The following is a 23,206-nucleotide window of genomic DNA, read 5'->3' on the forward strand; positions in this document are numbered from 1 at the left end:
ACACACACACACACACACACACACACACAATTTACTTATTTATTTGTAAAATTTTAGGACTTTCCAGAGCAAGGTTTAACTCTAACGCATCCTTTGCGAAATCCAGCCTTTTCTCTGCACGGTAGAAGAAACTGGCCTAAAATGTGGCATTTTCCAGGAGGCTTAATTTCTCAAGGAACTACCATCAAATTTAAGATGGCCATAAACCTTTAGTATCCCTTACTGTATCCTTTTTGCCTCGATTATCTGTGTCTAAAAAGTAATGTGATGTGTGATTTATTGCGTTTTCGAAAGGGAGAGTGGCATTTCTTAAAACAATGACACCATACTCTTCGAGTTTGAACTATTCTAACAGAAGCTGGTCAACCACTTCTATCAATCACCATCCCCACCTGCCACTTCTTCTGTCACCACCCCTACCTGCCACTGTGTTCCTATTGCCAGAGGGTGGGCTGAGGAGGGGAGGGCAGAGTGTAGGGGGAAGAAGCCTAGCATCGCAAAGCGCCTTGAGAAGTCAGTGTCACACTGTTGCAGACTGAAAACAACCTAGCTCTAGGAAGAGAACGACTCTAGTTTCCACACAAAGCAGCGATACAGGCAAAATGTCTTAATCTCCCCGCTCCCCGCTGCCTCCTCTTTGGTCTTGCAACATTTTTTACTGCAAATGGAAAAATCGAGATCTGAGCTGTGGTTTAATTGTTCAGTTTTTGTTTTACCATCAAATGGCAAATACATTTTAATTTCCCACAATCTCTTCCAACTGGAAAACATCTGCCAAAACCAAATATTATCACATAAAATGCCAGTAAATAGGAGGAACAAGGAAGGGGGGTGTTGTGTATAATAACTCTGTTCTCTATAGAGTTAAATCATTTTTACCACAAAAAGGCCTGATGACACCTTTGGATTCATCTGGATTGGGAATGTAATTCTCTAAAGTGTTTATATTAATAAAATTTAATAAAACTATCTGGTTGTCTTTTGTATTTTGCTATAAAGGAATTCAGCCCATATGAAGGAGAGCGGTATACTGGCAGTTCTCTCAGCTTAGGCTTTACTGGACCTAAAACTTCAAGTTCTCCTCCATGCCCATCTGCATAAGGATTTTCACTTTCATTGTTCCTGTTGCTTCTCTTTTACTGTTTTGGTAAAGTCTATTTCTCATAAAATGTGAACCAGACCATTTCTTCAAGTAAGGGCTTAACCAGCACTGTTGGTTTTTCAGAAGCATCAAACTGGGACTTTTATGTAAACAATTTACTAAAAAAGATCTGAAAGTTTATCTGCTCTTTGGTTGGTAAATGAAAAGTGGGCTTATCAGAAAACAGTCTTTACCTGTGAGTTTCAAGAACATTTGTATCTTGCAATCTTTTCCCTTTCATAAATGGGAAAATAACCCCAACTCAGCTGCCAACTGACCATTTAAAATGGCATTTAATCCAGCAAAGCCAAGTTTAGCTGCGTAATAAAAATATGTTGACATTCGAGACATACCGAATTACTCAGTCACTAAAGGAGGTAGCAACAGAAATTTTATGGCATAAAGTAGTTGTTTCAATTTCAGAATATAAGTGGCTTTTATAACACTATTGATTGTTTTGTTTCTTTAGTTAAAAATTACGTCAGATGATAACAATAACTGCCTGACCGCACAAGATTTTTTTTTGTTTTTGTTTTTAAGATTTCAATTAAATAAAAGGCAGCTTCTTCTTAGTTCCTATGTCCTCTGGTGGCTGTTAACACAGTCCACCTGCAATTTTTCAGCTTTGGTGAAATCCATGTCTTCACAGATACAATGTTCTTTTTTTTTTGTTTTTAATTGAGGTATAATTGACATGCAACATTATAGTATTAGTTTCAGGTGTACGACGTTACATAATGATTCGCTATTTCTGTATATTGTGAAATGATCACCACAATAAGTCTAGTTATCAGTTATAATTTTTTTAGGATTAGAACTTTTAAGATTTACGCTCTTAGCAACTTTTAAATATATGTGCTACAATGTTATTGACTCCGTGAATTATTATAACTGGAAATTTGTACCTTTGACCCCCTCACCCATGTTGCTGACCCTCAACCCCTACTCTCTGGTACATCATTCTGTTTTCTGAGATACAGTGTTCTTTGATCATGAATGAAAATGTTTACTATTATAAAATAAATGCATCAAGCTCTACAAATGAAAGTTCATCCCATTACAAAACACCTGAACATGCGTGTGAAAAAAATTTTTATATCACGAGGCATTCACTAATTTTAAGTGCATTTCTCCTAAACTAAAGGGCCTTCTATACCAAGGCATGTGGGCATTTTAAACAGATGTCCATTATTTGTATTGTCTCTTCCATGAGACAATAAAAGAGTTTATAAAAGAGTTTTAGCTCAAGTGAAGTCATTGTAAAGTGTCATTTCCCAATTGAAGATAGAGAGTTCTCTCTTTTTCCTGCTGGGTGAGTGTCCATGCTGGGTGTCTGCAGCTAAAAGGCATTGTGTAAAAAAAAAAAAAAAAAAAAAAATCCCTTCCGATAGTTAGGGAGAAATATTTTCACTCCCACGTCTGTCTCTTACCAGAAACTAATTGTATAAACTCACTGAGCAAAGATTGTAAAAATGATAGGCAATTCACATATAACCAATGTGGTTTGCAATGAAAAAAAAAAACCATGCTAGACAAGACTGATGCTTATAAAAACTGAGTGGGAAGTCAAGCTATTGACAAAGAGAATCTTCAATGATGGTAGTTAATTTAAATTTCGGGAAAGCTTCTAAGAGAGTAATTTTATGTTGTTTTTACTGCCCAAATGGAATTTTAAATGAATGTCTGTAAACTGGAGTCTCGTGGGTATAATCTCCATCAAGAACAGGTTGAGTGTCCCTGTTTAATTTCTTTAAATTTATTATGAAAAATTAACAAATTTCAGATTCGGCAACAAAACAGGTAAGTAACATGCAAAAGACCTTTTGCTACTCTGCATTATAATAGTGTTTCTAAACTAGGGGCAATCTTGTACCTTATGGGGTATTTGGCAATGTCTGGAGATAATTTTGGTTGTCACAACCGAGGTGGAGGATGCTACTGGCATCCCCTACATCAAAGAATTATTTGTCCCAAATATCAAAAGTGCCAAGCTTGAGAAACTCTGCTTATAGAAACACGGGGTTTACAACATGCAGGGGACAATCTGCAGCTCAGTTCTGGTTTTTTCTCTTCCTACTCAATCCTAGATAAGCCATTACCTAGAAGCAGAAAGTTGATAAATCCAGTGCAGCCAACCCTGTGTTGATACGCATAGGTGAGTTTGCAATGGATAATTGCTCATGCTTTGCTGTGGCTTAGGAAAACAGAAACCATATGTGCACAGTGGCAAGCTGGAGGAGGGAAAAGCTGAGGTAAAGAATACAGATCTAGGCTTTCTGGCTTCACTGGGGCAGAGGGAGCACAGCTGCAAACAAGGCTGGACCTTTTCACTTCTGGCTGCAGGTGTGGAGTAAGGCTGGGAAGTGCTGGGATCTGTAACTCAGGCCTTACAGCTGAGACTGAGCCCATAGCTGGAACCCAGTACCACCCAGCCCCTGCTTTGCTCAGGTGTGGGACAGCCTAGGAATTCGCATCCAGGGACTGCCAGGAGGTAGGGCTGTTGTATTGCAGAAACGTGTACCCTCAAACAAACTGGAATTTCCAGTCTCCTCAAGCCCTTTCTATTATTTTCCATGAACCACCGTGCTGTTACTCTTTATCTTTTAAAAACTTTGCCTTGAAAGGTCCTTCTCTTTTGGGGCACTTTGATTTTTCAGTAGTTTGCAGTGAAAATAAAGTGCGGTGACTCAGCCAGGGTGTGAGAGGGCAGAGCCACTCAGGACAGTCCTGTTGGAATGGAGGTCCCTTCCCTCCCCAGGGCTCACAACAATCTCCTCCAAATACGGACAGCAGGCAAAAGCCCCGGAGGAGGTGAGAGGGAGTGCAGAGCTTAATCTCCAAGGGCGCCTTGTAGCGGCACATTTTACAGGCTGGCATCACTCGAAACAAACGCCCCAGACACAGGCCTCCCAGGTCAAGGTCCCTGCCGGCTCTGGTGGGTAGTGGTGCTGGCTGTACCCACCGCTCTCCCCTCGTTCTCTGCAGCTCTGAAGTAGGGCAAAGAAAAATGGAGCAGAGGAAGGGCTTTATATGAATATATAGCACAAATAGGTTAATTACTAAGTAATTAACCTATTTGTGCTATATATTCATATATTGTCTCAGTACTCAAGTGTCCAGAAATGGGTATTAGTGTTCTCATTATTATGGATAAGGCAACTAGGCCTCAGGGACATTAAATTCCTCTGCTTGGGGGATAAGGCCAAGAGTCAAATCTTGGTGACTCCAGAGTCCATGCTGTCCCACAGGCCCGCACTGGGCTAGCTGTTGATTGGGATCCTGGGCCAAGAGACCTAGAGAGTTCTGGGCTGCAAGGGTCTGCAGACAGTTATATGCCTGAGACAGTGCAGAGGACGTGGTGGCTCTTTCAGCTGCTACTAAAATCCTGAGCCTCTCTGGCTAATGGAGACATCCCACAACCCTCTCCTTTCCTCCAAACACATTTACACACACATATGGGTGTGTGCAAAGTGCATGTGTGCACACACCTGCATATCCCACACCTTACTGCAAAGGCCTGTCATCGCTTTCATACGAATCCCTTTAGAATTCTCTTTTATGACATCTTTTTCTCTTCAAGGCTGCTCCTGAGGCTCATTTATAAAAGAAAAGACCTTGAGCCTCACGTGAAAAAAATTTCACCAGCACTAAATACTGCTGGAGAGGAAGCCAGAGGGAAGAATACAGTGTGACTTCCCCCCTGTCCAAGGATGAGCCTCCAACTGCTCACCCTGGAGTCTCAGGCTTATTTTTCTTCATCTGATTTAAGATTAGAGGCTTCCAAGATTGACTTTCTGTGCATATAAAACTTATCCAGTCAATAAAACTAAATCGAGACAGTACATTGTTCTAGTCTGGTGACAAACAAGCAACACAGGAGACTTGATGTCTCCCCAGTTAGAATCTTTTTGTTTCTGTTAAAAATGTAGCCTTGAGAGATAATCAACATATTTTTTAAAGTCCCCTTAAGGATCTGAAGGATGACCATGATGTGTGTGTTATATGAGGGTTGGGAGTGAAGAAAACAGGCCCTGGTATGGGAAGGTGGGGGCTGTGGGGAGGATTAAGAGGTGGGAGGGTGGAGGGAGTGGGATGTCTTATCTGCTGTAGGATCAACCAACCCATGGCATCCTCACGAACCATGAAGAAGTTCATGTTTGCGAAGAAAACAGATTTAAGCGAAAAGCTGTGAGATAAGAAAGAAATAGTCTCCATTTGGATGGGTCATGGACTTTGAACAACCCGATGTGTACAGACCTCCAAAGTCTCCACTTTCGTGTAGCAAATGAGAGGCTATGGACGGATTATAAATCAGTGTGCCAATGAATCTTGCCTCCTTAGCAGATTTCTGGATTAAGGCCAAAGAAGGGACAAGTAGACAGGAAGTCTGATCACTCAGGTTTTAATGGAACTGAAGAGCTTTAAGAGAGCCAAAATGACTTACAATTTTTCTTTTAAGACTTTGCTGTCTATAGTTAACACCAAAGCAGGAGCTTAGTTTGCTTGATGGCATAAAGTAAGAGGGGTACTGCCTATGCCAGCAAAGACGCAAAATTTGGCGTTTAGGGACACGCTACACTATCACTTAGAAAAATACCTGGCACATAGAGATTCACATGAAGAAATGAATGACTTAACTACATAATTCCAACATGCAAAGCCATCATTTTCCTTAGCTGTATTTTATTTATGTTGATGATGTCATTGTATCCTTTCTGAACTGGTCTGTAAACAAACAGCCTGAGGTCTAGAACTTGTCTCCTTTCTTACATGGCTTGTTATTGTCCCTCCCACGTGTTTTAGGCATGCCTCAATCTTTAAAGCACGAGAAATTCCTTGAGAGGAGAGACAGTGTTTTCTACTTCCATATCCTAGGCCAACGACTCTAAACACACTGACCAGACACAGAGGCAATCCGTAGAATAGGGGGCAACAAACATATTCTGTAAAAGGCCGATTAGTAAATAGTTTAAGCTTTGCTGGCCACATCATCTCTGCTGCAACCATTCAACTCTGCCTCTGTGGTGCGAAGGCAGTCACAGACAATACTCAGTGATGGGTGTGGCTCCGTGCCAATAAAACTCAATTTACAAAAACAGGCGGTGGCTGATTTGGCCCACAGGCCAGAGTTTCCAGTCCCTGCCCTGGAGGCCCAGGTCAGAAGGAAGCAAGTGTGCTGGAAAGAACGCTGGAGAGAAGCTTGAGGCTGGACTCTTGATGTGTCTGATTCTTGGTCCTGTAAAGACCCTAGTAGTTTTGAAATCATCGAGTTCTAAGAATAAATTTCAATATATACTGAAAACATGACTCATGGAATCACCAGAGCTACACCTCATCAACTTGTGGTGTTCACTGCCAATACACTCTTTGCCTATAAAACACATCGGTGAGACACAGGCCAGTAAAACTTTTGTGGGCTGAGAAAAATGTTAGCAGGATGACAGATGCTGTACCCCACCTCCCCAGCCCCAAGCAATTCCTTCCTGAGTATAATAATTAGAAAATAAGGACAGAAAGAAGAAACTTTCTCCTTGTTACATACACCATGGCTATTCAATTAAAAAAAAAAAAAAAAAAAAAAGAGCCCAGGATCTTGTCTCACTCTGGCCTGTGTTAAACTCTCCCCCAGAAACGCCAGCCATTCTAACTTGTTAAACTCAGTTACCAGTCTTTCTCATCCTTTGAAAAATAAGCGCCATCTTTAAAAATAAGCTATGTTATATTTAAATAGGTCTAATTTATGGTTTGTATTTAAGTTGTCAACTACCTACTGAATTTCCTTTATTGATTATTTTAGCTTTGCCACAGGGTAAATGCCTAAGTAAACTATCATAACTTTGCACGTAACCTCTTGATTGTATGATATGTCCCAATTTCTGAGGTATTAAAAAGTGAAAAAATAAAGGACCAGTGAAATATGATGGATTTTCAATAGACCTGGATTCTTGGATTTATATTTCTACTGAAATAGAAAAAAATATACTGGGCCTCCTTTGTTTTGGAGTTTTCTCCAACTGGAATGACATTTTCCCCGTAATCTCCATGTGTCTATATTCTAAACATTTACCTAAACCCAGCTTTAAGCCAGCCCCTCCTTGAACCCTTCCCTGAATTGCCTACTCCAACCTCCTATAGGAATCTTTCTAATACACCACATACTGCACTTAGAGCTGTGTGTTCGCTCTTCTCATGATAAAAACTGTGTCTACATCTCTTTGAACACTCCACCCCCATGAATGCAGTACAGTGCCTTAAATGCAGAAGGTATCCACATGCATAAATCCTAGTGGTACCTGAGCAAATTACATCTGAATGGGTAAGAATTTGGCTTTACATTTTGATCCACATTCCTAAGTAGTGTTTCCATCCATACCCTCCAGCCTCGGTATTCATCAGTGTGACATTCAGCAGCACCTTCATTTCACCTTCATTTCTTTCTGTGGTGTGCTCATTCAAAAAGCTTTGGGAACTAAGTTCTCTCATCTAACAGCTGCTTTATAGAGATTTGAAGGATTATTATGGCTGTTCAGTAATGACAGAACTTTACACGGTACATAGAAATCACCCAATGAATTCAACCTTCAATAAACAGAATTGGTTTTACAAGGATCTGAGTCATCTAAAAAGATGCCAGAAGGGCTGGGTTGGAGAGACAGAGATACCCCCCAGTGAAACGAAGAAGACTAGAATTGTGATGAGTTCTCCTCAGAGAGCTGTAGAATCAAGACTAAATGTTAGATCATAGACTTTTGGAGCTAGAGTTTGATTGTAGATTTTCCAACCTTCTCACTTCACCCCTGAGAAAAACAGTGCCTTTCAGTTAAATTAGCTAATCCTGGACTTGGTTGTATCAGTTAATATATACATCTGGAGATGTTTAAACTTTTGAATATGCCATTAGAACATTAATAATGAATAATTTTAGGAGATCTGATCATATTGTAGGAGTTAACGCATCTCCCCAAAGGATCTGGGCCCTAGGGTATTTTACATGAATATTCTGACTTCTCAGAGTCATAAAGTGAAACACAAATTCCCTTTTTTTTTTTTTTTAGGCGAGGCAACCCTTTGGTTGACCTCACAGATTGCAAGGACCTTGTCAGTTTACAATCAATCCCTTATTTTTTTATTTTTTATGCCTATAGCACCCGGTCTTCCTAGGCGGTCTCCCATCCAAGTACTAACCAGGCCCGACCCTGCTTAGCTTCCAAGATCAGATGGGATTGGGCTTGTTCAGGGTAGCATGGCTATAGACCAGATTCCCTTTTTTTGCATGTCTTCTTGAGAGAGGGGGACATCCATAGGCACCAAGGTTCAACACTTGGTTGGTATAATATATCCAACAGTTCTGATATTTAGGAATAAGTTAAAAAAAACCAATAACACAATTTTTAAGAATCTAATATTTAAAAATTTTAAACCTACTAAACAATGGGGAAAATAACTCCATATGTCTAAAAAATTTAACTTTCTTGGTGTACGAGCTTATCTTAGATTCCTAAGAAGCCTGTGGTGAAGACAGCCTCATGCAGGAGGTAGACACAACAGATCTCGATGAGGAAGGCAGACCCCACCGAGGGCAGCACTACAGACAGCAGCCCATGGGGCAGCCAGGACTGGCCTGCAGTCACCCAGCCCCTACTTGACTTTTGCCTCTCTGGGGCTCAATTTCCTCTGGGGTTTCACCTGTCCAAATGACTTTCCCATATAAAATAAATATAGCAGTAATAAGCGACCTCAAAAAGCTGTCCTGAGAATTACATACAAGTAGTTAAGTATCTGCAAAATGTCCAGTATTATTGTACAGACAAGGCAAGAAGTGTCTATATAGACATGAAAGGTCTTGCCAAAAAGCACAGGATGGACAATTTGTATTATTCACAGAAATATACTGATCCATCCTCTTTCTCCAACTATCTGGGGGAAATTCACATGTTTTGCCTAAGTTCTGCTCCTTTATCCCATTCTTTCTTTTTGCAGTTTCTTTTTCTCTTTTTATTATTAAAAAATACATATATATATACATATTAAAAATACATACATACATATATATATATATATACACACACACATATATATAAATTTTATATGTATATATGGTAGAGAGGCCAGTAATTTGGACCCCTGGGCATCCATCACCCAGCCATACGGCCAGCAGCTCATAGCTAACCTTATCTCATGTATACTCCCATCCATTCTTTATGTCCAAGCCTGTGGGATCATTTTGAACCAAACCCCAGACATAGGTCATTTCATTTTTCATAGTTTTTAAAGCACATAAATCATATTTCTTTGCCATTTTGTTTTCTTGATTTGACATCCTGATGTAAATTATTTATAACCATAAAACGAAGGCAACATTGGAGGTGTACTTGGGGCCAGAGAAAAAAATTGCAAACCAATGATTTAAAGAAAAATAGGACAATGAGTCAAGGCAGAGATAAAAGCCTGTAGGACAGGGTCAGCGAGAAGGACGGGGTCAGCGAGAGCTCTGTGCTGGGGCATTAGCTCATGAAAAAAGGGACATTTCTCACCTTTTCCTAAAAGGGTCTGACCTCTCCTGCCTCCATGCATCCTGCCCACTATTGAACACATGATCACCTTCGGCATCAAGCTACCTCCCTACAAAGCCTTCCTCAGTTCCTCCAGTGAAAATGCACCTCCTCTCTGCTTTGCTTCCACAGTACTTAATTATCCTAGCGCACAGTAAGAGAGTAATAAATAAGTGAATAATTGCTTGTGCATTGAATGAACAGGACATAAGACTATTTCATTTCAACTTATATTTTAGTTAGTGGGTCTCTCCCAGTAAATCTGAAATTCCTTAAGGAAATAATTGTGTTAAATCAGCTCTGTGTCCTCTCCACTTCCTAATGTGTTTATGGTGCTCAACAAACGTCTCATGTATGGAGCGATGCTCTAGGAGAAGAGCTAATCCTGCCAGGTGGTTAGAGGATTAAGCTTCTGGAGAATGACTTCATATAAATTATGGGAAGACTAACAAAAATACAGTGTGTAGATTTCCACTGGTTTCTTGTCTTGGGGAAGCAAATTTGGGCTTGTCATCATAAAAGTAAAAGAATTTGGGAGCGGTTTCCTCTGTCCAAACGACCCAGCAACACCTGCCTCCAACATCATAATCCTGTTTTCCTCTCCTACCCTCCTCCCAAGGTGAAGGCTGCATTGAGTTACTGCCCATAGGATGGAATTACAGGCCTGAATCTGAGACAAAGGTTCTTTATGCTGTGTCTGCTTATTAATTAGCGACTGGAAACTTCAGGACAGGGCCATTAACATTCTCATAAACCTTTTATTTTAAATGTTTTCGCTTAGCCATGATTCTGATGTGACTCTCCTCATAAGCTGGACGTAGGACATTTGTTTCTTAACATTTCTGAGGCTCATTAGCTACTGCATCCCAGCGGCTCATTAACTAATCCATTAGGGATTTCGCCTCATCCAGGCAGAAGCCTCCACTTGCCCTCACGGAGCCTCTGAGAGCACTTAATTGGGAATGGTGTGAGGCTAGCTGCAAGGCTCGCAGGAGAGAGCTGGGGCTTTGCCAGGTCTCCCTCGAGGATGGAGTGGCGGCGAAGGGGAGCACCCACTCACCTGCTATCCTCCCAATGGGCATGGCGTGCTCCTCAGGCGGGGAGACGGAGACCATGATGTGGTTCATGTACGCCAGGTCTTCTCGATGGGAAAGGTTGATGGGCTTCCCTTCCCTATGCAGCCCGTCCTCGGAGAGCCTGGACTGTTTGAAATCCACGGAGTGCCGGGGGTTCAGGATCAAAGGGTGCATGATGGGGCTGGGCATCAGCTGGATCACGCGTGTGCTCTCCTGCCGGGGGCTGGATGGCTTCTGGTGGGGCTCAGAGGACGGTGGGCGGTGGTTATTCTCCATGGGAGACACTGACAGGGGGTAGGGCTCCTGGTGGTTGTTCTCCTGATGGAGCCTCGGTCCCTGGCCCCTCTCAGCTGGGGAGAGGCGGCGGATCATGTTGTCCAGGGGGGACCGGAGGGGCCGCTGCTCGGGGTCAGGGGATGGCCGGTGGTTTGTCGTGATGGGTGACCTGGAGCGGTGCAACAGTTCGATGGTGGGAGGGTTCTGGTGCACATTCTCCACCGACGGCCTTGGGGTCCTCTGGACACAATTATCTGTGGAGCAGAGGGGAAGACAATCACAGACCCCAGTGAACTGTCGGGAGAGGGCCCTCCTGCGGTTCTAGAGTTGTGAGCAGTACAGCACATGCAGTGTGGCACCTTCCTGCCCAGGATGCAGAGTGTCATTCTCACTGCTAAAACACACTTGTAGTGCACATACTGATAATTCTTTTCCTACCAGTAGACAAGCTAAGAATGTCTACAAACATTCCATTAAATATAAGGAAATCGAACTTTTATTCTTTATCTTTTTGTTACTTGACTTTTCGATGTGGTTTTTGGGAATCTTAAGGGTTTCTTTCTAGATGCTTTCACTGACTTACAGTTTCATAACCAAATTTTCATATTCTCTACCTCCACGAATTGTTGGTATTAATGATAATGATAGCGATAATAATAAAGCAATTACTGTATCCTAGGTACTGGATCATATTGTTTAAAATTTACAACGCTCCAAAGTAGGAGATACTGACTACATTATTTATATTTTACAGGTGAGAAATGGAGGCATAAAGAAGTTAAGCAACTTACCCAAGGTCACACAGCCAGTTAGGAAGTTAGAACCGACTCCAATCAGATTCTTGAACCTATGTACCCATTACAATAGCTATCACTTTGCTCTGTAGAAACTGGGGGGAAAGTCATATCAAAACACGCTCTAAGCATGAGCAGCGGGCCTAATGTACAGAATTATAGTCTTGTTATACTTGAAAGATCACTTAGAATACATGTTTCTGAGTGCACAGAACCTACCTACAAGTGCTCAGAGACAGGTAAAGTAAGAAGGAGGGAAGGCCGCCCCTAACATACCCCATTCCACCCGAATTTTCAAGCTGGTGATGTTTGAGCATCAGACAACATCAGAAGTGTACACAGCTCAGCAACAGAGGTAGCTCTGTGGGCTGGGTTGTGGGTGGGTCCAGCACACGTGGCTTTAGGAGTCTCTGCTAAAGATAGGAAGGAGAGAAATCTACCTACGAAAATGGAGCTTTCTGCAGGGCCTCACATTCATCTTAATGAGGTTTTTCTAGCCACATTCGATCCTAGAACTGTGTCGCCAAAAGAACGGGGAAGCTTGAAGGTCCCTGTTCTGGTCAAAGACTTTTCCATGGTTCTAAGTAAAGCAAGTTAAAGATATCTCCTCTGTCCATTATGATAACATCTACATGAAGACCATATAAAGGGGATCTGGGAATCTGACAGGGTTAGTAAGCAGAAACAGAAGTGGTGGTTTCTTAGAAAGTTTTACACAGGGTTCAGAGGAAACTGGGGACTCCACTAGATTTTACCTATCGCATGAGACAGTGAACAAAATAAATATTATTCATGATCTTTAAAAGGTCATCTGCCTGAAGGCAAAAGGTTAATTTTGTAACTACTGTATAACCTGCTGCCATGAATTTAAAAGTGTTTACTGGAATTAGCTATTACTAGTTATAGTTAGCTATTACTGGAATAGCTACCGGTGGGAGACTAATGTAATTGGAGTCTAAGAAGGAGAGAACAGAAAAAATGAGGCAAAAAAAAAAAAATTGAAGAAGTAATGGCCAAATTGTCCCCAAATTTGGTAACAACAAAAACAGCAAAACAAAACTTAAAGATCCAAGAAGCTCAGTAAATCTCAAGCAAGATAAATATAATAAAAGCTACACTCAGGCACATCATAGTCAAACTTTTGAAAACCAAAGATAAAGAGAAAAATCTTGAAAGTAATCAGAGGAAAAAGAGACATACTACATACAGGGGAAAATTTATGCTGCTCATGGCTAACTTCTTTTTTAAACACCCAGAAGAGAGGGACAGTGCACAAGCGTGTGCACGAGAGAGAAATAGATGGAGACTCACAGATTGAAAGAGATTTAAGAGACACAGCAACCAGGTGCAATGTATAGACCCTTGTTTGGATTCTGACTCATATAAACTGTAAAAACTTTTATGAGATAGTTGGGAAAATGTGAACATTAATAGGATATTTGATGGTATTGAGGAACTATTAGTTTTCAGGTGATATGATAGTTTAGTGTTTATGATTTTATATAAAGGGTCCTTCCTTGTCTTCTCGGATCTGCACTGATATATTTACAGATGAAATTATGTATCTGAGATTTGCTTTACAATAATCTGGGATGGTGAAGCAGAGAGTAGGTGGGACATAAAGGAAACAGGATTGGCCACAACTGATCACGAAGCTGGTGATGGGATTTTTTTTAGTGTTTAATCTACCTTGCAAGAATACAGGTTGGGATGACAAGTACTAACTTCCTTACTTGAACCGAAATGCAAATAAAAGCTTATGGGGATTAGACCCATGGAGTTAACTTTAATGGCTGAGATTTTTAGTATGATAGAAATGATCTATAATCTTTTAGAGATGAGACAAGTTTTCTTTCCATGGCTAATATGAATCTCATTTCTGCTGTCCACAAAAATGAATTTACCTTTCGTCCATGGTTCACTTTTCACTTGTCACAGAATATGATCATCGAGCAACTTTTGAAGACATTTACATTTTAAAGTTTCATATATTTTCTTCTAAATGCCATGGACAGAATGCCTCCCTTTCTTTAAAAGCTTATTAAGGTTTAAAAATACTTAAGAATGATGAAAACCATGTATTGAAATATTCTATTTCCTGAATCCATTTCCCGTCTTACAAATTATAAAACGGACACAGGCGTTAGCCAGTTGTCTGGTTACCTGCAGGCCATCTTTGATGTCCTGTGCTTCAAGGCTCAGCATAAGACTGTGCTCTCGGGGCAGGCCTTAGGAAGTCTGGGAGGACTACGAGAGGAAGAACTTTCATGCCAAGGGTAAAAGAGGAACTGATGTAATGTCCTGGAAAGATTTCACTCTCTGTTCCTGCCCAGAACTTCGGGAACAATGAAAGAGGGAGACAGTGCTCTGGATAATCAACTCAGATTTTACTTTTGACTCAAGATCCGGGCAGGGACAAGACTTGGAGGAACTTGATTTATTTCTTTCTCTGCAGACACTACTCAAAGAGGAAGTATTCGATGAAGTTGATAACATTAATGGTAGAGAACTGGATCCGCAGGTATTTAATTCCAGGCTTCTGGTGGTCTGGGCACAACCGCTGTTAAGGCTGAAAGGCAATGAGACCTTCCAAGCTTTTGTTTCGGTTTGCAAAGCACGCGCCCACAGATGGAGAGGGCTATGACGTTGCTACCCTGCTGCCTCCTGTCTCTGTTATTATAAGTTGGCAGCAGGGTACGGAAACTTACAAGACCAGAGCCGGCAGGCAGAGACGCTCCGGACACAGGAAATGCACTGAGCGGACAGTGGGTGCATTAAATCCCCCAGATGTAGGAGTCTTCTGTCTAAAACAAGAAGATTTTTTTGGTTTGGCCTTGATGTCTGGGTTTGCTCTTGGTGAATTGCCCAGTTGGAAAACTGGGAAATTATCCACATTGCCCTCGGACTGAAGGTCTTGATAGGGGAGGGTAACGCACAAGAAGAGGCAGGGAAAGCCACAGATAATTAGTGTGGGCATGGCAAGAAGCGGGCAAGGGGGGAAAGGACCAAGGACTGGTAGGGAACTTATTCTGGTTGAAAGTATTTCCTGATCCCAAACCTTTCTCTTTGTAGACCTCTTTTAGACATAAATAACCCCTTCTCACTACCAAATGGCCCAAAATAAATTCGGACTTTAAATGTGATGATTACAAAAAAAAGATCTGATTTCTTTTCTGGTCCTCTTTCCTTTTATTAGAAAAGTTTCTCTACTTAAAAGTCACCAAAGTTCAACCCAATTTAATCATTTTAATCATGTTATAAATAATGAAGGACTAGTAAACCTAAAAAAAAAAAAAAAAAAATCAACCAAAAAAACTGCCTTTGATTAAAATCATGGGTTTTGACTAGAAAATTTCCAGGGTAGAACAAAGGCTAAGATCAAGCTTATATCTCACACACCAGGATCACAGTTTCACCATCGCACTTTCCCTAAGGTCTGGGATGATGATAAGAGAAGAAGTCAGCCAAAGAGATGCAAATCAAGAGGCCTAGTAGCTAAGCCTCACTCGGGCTCAGTCCATGTACTCCACGTTCTTCCGGAAGGGACCATTTCCCAGCACAATTTTGTAAAAGATTAATGGGTACCATGAATGATATAAAGAGCTATACAGAGATTAAAGGCTCTAGGTTTTGAGGTGGAATTAAAAACAGATTTCATATACACACAGATTTCATATACAAAACAGATTTCATATACACACTTAGGTTCTATCACCTCTTGTGATGAGTTAAATTGTGCTCCCCCTACCTCAACTCAAAAAAAAATTCACATGTTGAAGCTCCAACCCCCAGTACCTCAGAATGGAACCTCATTTGGAAATAGGGTCATTGTAGACGTAATTAGTTAAGATAAGGTCATATTGGAGTAGGGTGGGCCTCTGATCTAATGTGACTGGTGTCTTTACAAAAGGGGGACTTTGGACACATAGGCTTACCTACTGCATGACTGAAAGGGGAATGTTTTGCACCACAGTGATTACAAAATATGAGCTGAATCACAGAACCTTGAGTGATGCTAACTGTATTTCAAGTAGTGTCTCAGATACAAAATACGCAAAGAGTAGCAAAATGCGGTCCTTGCTCTCAAGGATATCCTAGTTTAATGGAGAAAGCAGACATATTAAACACACACACACACACACACACACACACACACACACACACACACACACACACCAAAAGGCTATAGGTACGGAAGAAAGAGTCAATGCACACGGGGAGTGTCCCATGGGAAGATGAAAGCAAGGAGCACCAAAGACTGCCAGCAAATGACCAGGATCTAGGAATGGGGCAGAGAACACATTATCCCTCACAGTGCTCAGAAGGAACTGATCCTGCCCATGCCTTGAATTTGGACTTCCAGCCTCCAGTACTGTGAGATAATACATTTCTGTATTTGTGATACTTTGTTATGGCAGCTCTAGCAGACTAACACCCGCTCCACCACTCACACTCTCTTTCTCCGAGGTTCAGCTGAGACTTTCTACTGACCCTTTTCCTGCCCATTTTGGTCTATTCATCTCAGCAAGTTGTCAATGTCACTGAATTCCCTTGTAGGGTCTGAGAAGAAAACTGCCTTAGTTTGCAGGGTTTGATTCACAGATGTTTGAGGTCATGCATGATAAATCCTGCATAAACACCTAGAATTTTATAAGCATTTGGTGAAAGGGGTTCAAAGAAACAATGTAGGTGACTTGCAGGAGTCTGAGGCTTAATCTTCATTGCTGTGGATGGGACGGCCTCCAAATGGGCTACTTTTGCCAGTGGCTCAGTACAGAGAACAGAAGCAGGCCTGCATGCTGCAGAGGGGCTCCTGGCTGTAAGCTGTCTTTGCTCTTCCGAAGGCAGGCGTGTAGAAGAATCTCCTTAAGTCTCAATAAAGCAGCACAGAAGGGATCAGATTTCAATGAGCCTATTAGACCTGTCCGGGTAAACCTTGTAAATCATTTACAGGGATGGGGTCAGGGTGGGACACAGATAAGGCAGAGGAGTGCCGGAAAGGGGAAAGAGCAAGATAATGTCTTCTGAAAGTGAACTCACACTACCCCCAGTGTCCTTATCTCAAAGAAATCAGATGATATTTCCCTACTGGTAAGAGGAAGTTTCTTGAAGACTTCCTGGCTACCTTGGAGAATTATTCATGCATATTAGGGATATCTTGCCCCTAAAACTTCTGTCTTAATAGAGCCAGGTAGCCCTTGGGCTAAGGGCAGCCTGTACACCAATGGAGGAAGCCAGAAGAGGCAGCAGGGAAGGTGAGTATATCCTTCCCGAGGTGGACTGACAGCCCAGACCATTGAAAAAAGGCCCTGTGCACCACCCAGTGCCTCCACACTGCCCTCTCACAATCAAATGCTGCATCAGGGGACAAGGGTCAAAGGGTAAAAGGTCATGTTATCCTAGACCCAGAAATATAGGAAGCAAAGTAGTGGAAGGAGAGGTCCTGGACAGGAAAGGAGGTAGAGAAGAGTGGAATGAGGTCTGGTAAGGGGAAAAGATGTTATCTGGCTCCCCAGGATAACAAGAAGTCAAGACCTGGGCCTATTCTTCCTCGGGTGGAGCCTTGTTACCTCCTGTCAGATCCAAGAATCACAGAATTGAAAGGGGCACAAAAAGGTTAATCTTATAGTTCTTAAATGTGAGAGGAGACAGCCGGAAAATTAACAGGTTCCAAAGGGATCGTGAAAGACCTACTATGCATCAGGTCCTGCGAGGTAACGAAGCACTGTGAGGTAACAAAGTGAAACCTGTTCACTTTCAAAACAGGCTGTGTGCTCAAAGTAAGTCAGGCTGGCACTTCAAATGTAGTTTCCAATAGAAATAATGTCACCAGTACCCGGTTCATCCATGAAGGGGGTCGAGGACAATGGCAATGGGAAGGCAACAGGCCCTTCCTATGTCCGGGATGCACAAATGCGGTTTTTGCACAAAGTGCATGCAGTTGCAATAATGGGAATGGTTAATAGAATTGGAAATGGAGGTAAAAAGACCAACCACTGCACAACAGCGTGAACAGACTTTACTAACACTAAATGTAGAACTCTACACTTGTAAATGGTTAAGATGCTAAACCTTATATGTATTTTATCAAAATTAATTTTTTAAGTTTATTTTTTTGAAATCTGCATTTTTTTTTTAAGTTTAAAAGGGGAAAAAATGGGGAAAAAAACCCCTGACCAAACAGTGGTAAGAAAGAAATTTCAAATAATAAAAGCATTTATGGAGTACTTGCTATATGATAGATGCTGTTCTAAGGGCATTCCCCATATCGTCAATCATATTCGATAGGTACCGCTTTTTTCCTTCCTTTACAGATGGAAACTGAGACCCAAGGAGGTTAAGTAACTTGCCTAAAGTCACACAGCTGGTAAAATGGGCAGCTGGGATTTGAACAGGTAGCCTGGATCTGGAGCGCACACACACACACACCAATAAGCTCTCTGCCTCCGTCATGCATTATATGGTTAGCACGGCTTACAAAGATGTCAGACCCCAGCCAATAGCCTCCTTGACACTTTAGTCATCGACACGATTCCAGCAAGACTAGAGAATCGGGGACATTGTTACAACAACCAGTAATAGCATGTGGTCTGAGCAGCTCAAAACTTCATCTACCCTGGTGCCTACTCAGCAGCTGTCCTGAGGGGCTGGCTCCCAAAGGGGACGACAGCCAGTGTTTCTGCTCTCAGGAGCCAGTGCCTGACTCAGCACTCGCATTTCTCACAGGCTGGGGATATTCGTCGTGCTGTATCCATTCGTCCTGAGGCAATGATTTATATGAGTTAATTCAGTCCAAGTTAGTGTGAGGTTTTAATATCATGAACTGAAGACATATCCTGGTGCCTCAAAAGTTATCTTTGACTTTCCTTTCTGTTTAGATTTGGCAGTTTCGAGTACTATGAAGCAGAAAAATTATAAGCAGGCGTGCTAGGACCTGCCACAGTGTACCCCAGTCAGGGGACCTGACCTGGCATCCTAATCTCTACAGTTCTCCTCCTCATCCATCTATCTGTTCCATTTTCAGGGTGCTTGCAAAAAAACATTAATAAAAACGTTAATTTGGTTGGCTCATTCATGCTGCAGTGGGATGAATGAACACAGCCACTGGAGTCAAGCAGGGTTAAGTCTTAGCTTTGCTCCCTTGTAGCTGTGTGATTTGGGACATGTTACTTTACTGCTCTAGACCCAATTTCTCCATTTATAAAGTGAGAATAATATCACTTTCTTTTATGGCTTGTTGTGAAGATTAAATGATTTAAACACATAAGAGCTCAAAATAGGACTTGGCATGCAACAAGGACCCAATAAATGCTAACTCTTACTTTGTTATTATGAAGCAGATCCATATACCTCACCTTATTTAATTATCTTACTAAAATTGTGTAAGATTTCCTTCCTCCAAAGCAGTCTCTGGGCACTTGGATTTAATAAGTGGGGGAGGGGGCAGGGGTAATATTTCCTTCAATAAAGCAATCATGTAAGTAAAACTTCTGTGGCCCATCCCAGAATGCAGGCCACTCGTCCCATCTCCCACAAAGACATTATTTCTCTCTACTACCCTGCGTGGCTATAAGGGGAATTGAGAACAGCAGTATTTCGATACTTGAAATGTCTCATCATTGCTTCAGATTTTCATGTCCACCTGGTGACAGCTGCCTCAAAGCAGAACTTTCACCTTAAAACTATGTTGACTGTTGTGGGAACAGTTACAGCAAGCACTACATGTATAAATGTTTTCAAGTTAAAGTGATTCAAAATCACCTCCCACTCTCTTAGATGGGACATAAGAGAGGATGGGACTGAGAGCTGAAACTATAGAAGGGTCCCACAAAGGGGCTGTGGAATGAAAACATTTAAGAAACGGAGATGCTTCTCCCTAGAGACTTGTGTATGTCTAGGACGACAGGGGTAACTCTGCCATTTGGAGATGAGCCCAGACTGAAAGCATACTTTACATCACTTAATGATCTTTTAGGAAATCACTATTTAAGTAGTTCTAACATCAAAGGATCAGTGGCAATGGAATATATACTTTGGGACAACCCCTTTCTTTTAAATATTCCATGGGAGTTAAAAGTAACTGATTTTGGAACCTAAGGTATCAAAAGAAGTTGTTATTACAACCACATGCGATGAAAATAAATTTATTTTATAATCATTTGCTGGTCTGAAATTTCTAAAGATATTTTGCCTCTTGGTTTTGGTAAAAGAAGTTGTATCACTGCATATTTTGTCTCCTTCCTACATGACTTCCTAACTAATTACATTATGCAGATAAAATGGGTCATGAGAATAAAAAAAAAAAAGAGGAATCTATTTAAACTGAGATTTTCATCCTGAAACAAGTGAATGACACTACTCTTGGTTTGACTACTGAGAGGGGTAATGTTACCAGCAATTCTTGATAAAGTGAGACAAATGAGAATAGAAGGGATGCTCAAATGTCTCTGAGCAGCACCAGGCAGGACTCATTAGGATTTTCTGGATTTTAGTTGCCCATGACTCTGAAGGTAGAGAATGTGCCTTTCATCTTCACATCACCCAGGGAGGCTCAGACCTTGCAAAGAATGTTAGTTAGGATTTGAGAGCTGTAAGATCTGAGACCATTTAGTCTAATCCGCTACCTTACCAACGGGGAAGCCGAGGGCCAGAGAAATGAGAAACAGTCCTTATGATTGCTCTAGAAGAATGGAGGGTTAGAACCTGGTTTCCTGACTTCTGATTCCATTCTTTAAACATTCTTATCTAAGCTGACCATGTGTTCCAGTTTGTCAGGGATGGTTCTGGTTTATGCCTATTGTCCTAGATGACTTATTAGAGTCCCATTTCATTGTCATAAATGTGTCAGCATGGGTGAAAAATTTTAAGGTTACCATAGTTATATAATATTGTGCTCTCTTCCCATAAGTAAATAAGGGAAGAGAGTAGAAATGCTGGTTCTCCTAGACCTCGGGTAATCTGAGGACTGCTCTGCCCAAGGCATGACACAATTTCAGAACAGTGTACATTATGGAGATAAAGAGTATTTACAAAAATAAAGGGTCTGAACTGGTACAATCGCCCTCCTCTACTGCCTATTATCCTCCTCTCCTGCGGGGGGTGGGGGTGGGGGTGGGGGTGGGGTGGAGGGTTCTTCTGAGCTGGCACCAGCTTCCTCAACTTCCTGGTTTCTGGCACTGCCACTTGGCTGCTAGTGAGAAAGGTGAGATTTCAATGTAATGTACTCACACGGCATATTTACAGAGAACTGTTGCTAGATTAAATGAGACACGTTTGCATGGTGATATATATTCCCACTGTGAAATTACGAGTGTGTGAGCTGGTGAAGTCGGTGGCAGTGATGAGGTGAGATCACGGGAGGGTTGAAGGAAACTTTTTTGTGTTTGCATCGCACTCTGCATGCCTCCCCGTGCCAGCCTCTCTCCTTCCATTTGGTCATGTTTCTCTCTGCACCAAGTCAATAGCAACATACTTTTACATGGTATTGTATCCCCAATTATGTAAAAAAAAAAAAAAATCATAGATATAATATTCGATATGTATAACTGCACTTTACAGACTTTTTTTTTTCAAGACCAGCTCTTTCTGTATGTTAACATATTAATGTGTTATCATTCACGAGTAAATATAACAGTATTGATGCTGGAGGTGATACATGTCGAGCTGAATATTGGTGGAGAAAAAGGGAAAGAGGTAGGAGGTGGTTGGAGGTAGGGAACTCGTACTGGTCTATTCACCTCTAGTTGGTTCCTTTGTCACCAAGGGCACCCGTATATCTGGATGTCTGGGGGCAGGTAGCCTCTTCGTGTCAGCTCTATGCCTTCTACAGCTTCGATTATTTGTCGTGACTTGATAAAGACCTATGACTCCCTTCTTGTGTGTCCACCTCTTCACCTGAGACCATGCCATCGCCTGGACGGGCGAAGGAGAGGGCATGTGCCTTCAGATCTTGTTTCCTGGCTGACGGCTTTAGGGAATGGTCTCTGAGAACACAGTACTTTTAAGAGACTGGTCTGAAGCAGAGCTAACTGGTTCAAAGAGCAAGGAAGCCCTTGACCTTGGCTTCATTAGCTCCACTCTTTTACCTACTGAGCTCGCCACCACCAACATTATACCACTTGAGAGCACAGATCATTATGGCGTAGGTTGTGGCACATCTGCATTTACTTGGTTTGAGAGTAGCTCTGACAGTAAGCCAGTTTTCTCTATTGATTAGCTCCTGCAAATGAGAACAACAACAAACACACCTACTTATGAGTCAAATCAGGCCAAGGGGAAAGGAGGAAGGATTAACGATGAGGTGAAACCATCAGCCTCCAATCGCATTTGGGAATCAAAAGAGGAATAGAAGTTCCAAATGGTATTTGTTTTAAATAATGAGAAAAAGAGAGAGCAGGAAAAAAAAAAAAACCCAACCCATCACACACCTTTTGTACTTTTGTATCTGAAGAGGCAGGCAGGGTAATATGATTCTTGCCTTGAGGTCAAGCTTCAGTAAACTCACCTCCTCTGGTCTGGAGTGGCTGCTGGCCATTATGCGAGCCGGAAATATAGTCACAGGAAGAGCAAGAGAATGAAGAAACTGAACTGGGGGCGCGGGGCAGCTGCTAAATTTAGCAAGGGTAAAGCTAGAGAAGAAAGGGTGAGAGAAAACGAGCAGGGAGCAGTCAAGAAATGCTCGTTTATTCCACATCATGGAAGCGGAAGCGAGGGGACCTGCCGCGAAACACTTGGTACAAGAAAGACATGCGGCTGCCTGGAGTCAGGCTCTCTTTTGTGAAGTGTTAACTGAGAAAACAAATAACTTCTCATTTTTTAAAATTTGCCAACAACAAAACAAAAATATTAGCCTTGCTCTTGGTGGTGATCTATCAATTTCAGGAAATACTCCAAGGGACCAGGGTTTGAGGCCCCTAGTAATCTGCTTCTAAGAAAAAGCACAAGTTTAAAAGTATTCCTTTGTGTCCCCACGTCTGTTGTCTAACCAAGCTGGGCAGGGACACAGGGACATAACGCTTCTCGGAGGCACTGTGCATCACTGTATGATGGCATGATGCACCAGTAAGATTTGTATACCCTATTTCTGTATCCAAACACTTGATTCGTAACTACATCCAGGGCCACAATTCGATTCTGGTCTTTTGTTCTGTTTTCTACCAATGGTTTTATGATGACTGTGACTCACAGGAGATGAGCAGCACCTGGAAAGCTGAAATAAGCACTTAACACTGAGTACACTGTAAGAAACCACCATTAGGACATGAAAAGGAACCCCCTGGCTCACTACAGAGTTCACAGAGTTTGGGTCTCATTTTCTCCCCGCAGCTCGTATTACCCTCTGCTCACAACAACTCAGTGACTCCCCAT

The 23,206-nt window shown here is 41.8% G+C and overlaps 1 protein-coding gene and 1 non-coding gene across 6 annotated transcripts in view; both read right to left on the bottom strand.

Annotated features, from left to right (window-relative positions):
* ETV6 (ETS variant 6) overlaps positions 1 to 23,206 on the bottom strand; it is a 222,375-nt gene that overhangs the window by 12,344 nt on the left and 186,825 nt on the right. For all 5 annotated transcript variants that reach the window (XM_011376033.2, XM_023520891.1, XM_011376034.2 and 2 more), the window contains one exon: positions 10,754 to 11,299. In XM_011376033.2, coding sequence (XP_011374335.1) covers positions 10,754 to 11,299 — 546 coding nt within the window. The remainder of the gene's footprint in view (positions 1 to 10,753; positions 11,300 to 23,206) is intronic.
* On the bottom strand, positions 8,278 to 8,396 carry LOC111729817. The gene has a single exon (XR_002776404.1). It is a non-coding gene; the product is annotated as a 5S ribosomal RNA (ribosomal RNA).

This window comes from Pteropus vampyrus, unplaced genomic scaffold (assembly GCF_000151845.1).
Source record: "Pteropus vampyrus isolate Shadow unplaced genomic scaffold, Pvam_2.0 Scaffold283, whole genome shotgun sequence".
Lineage (NCBI taxonomy): Eukaryota > Metazoa > Chordata > Mammalia > Chiroptera > Pteropodidae > Pteropus > Pteropus vampyrus.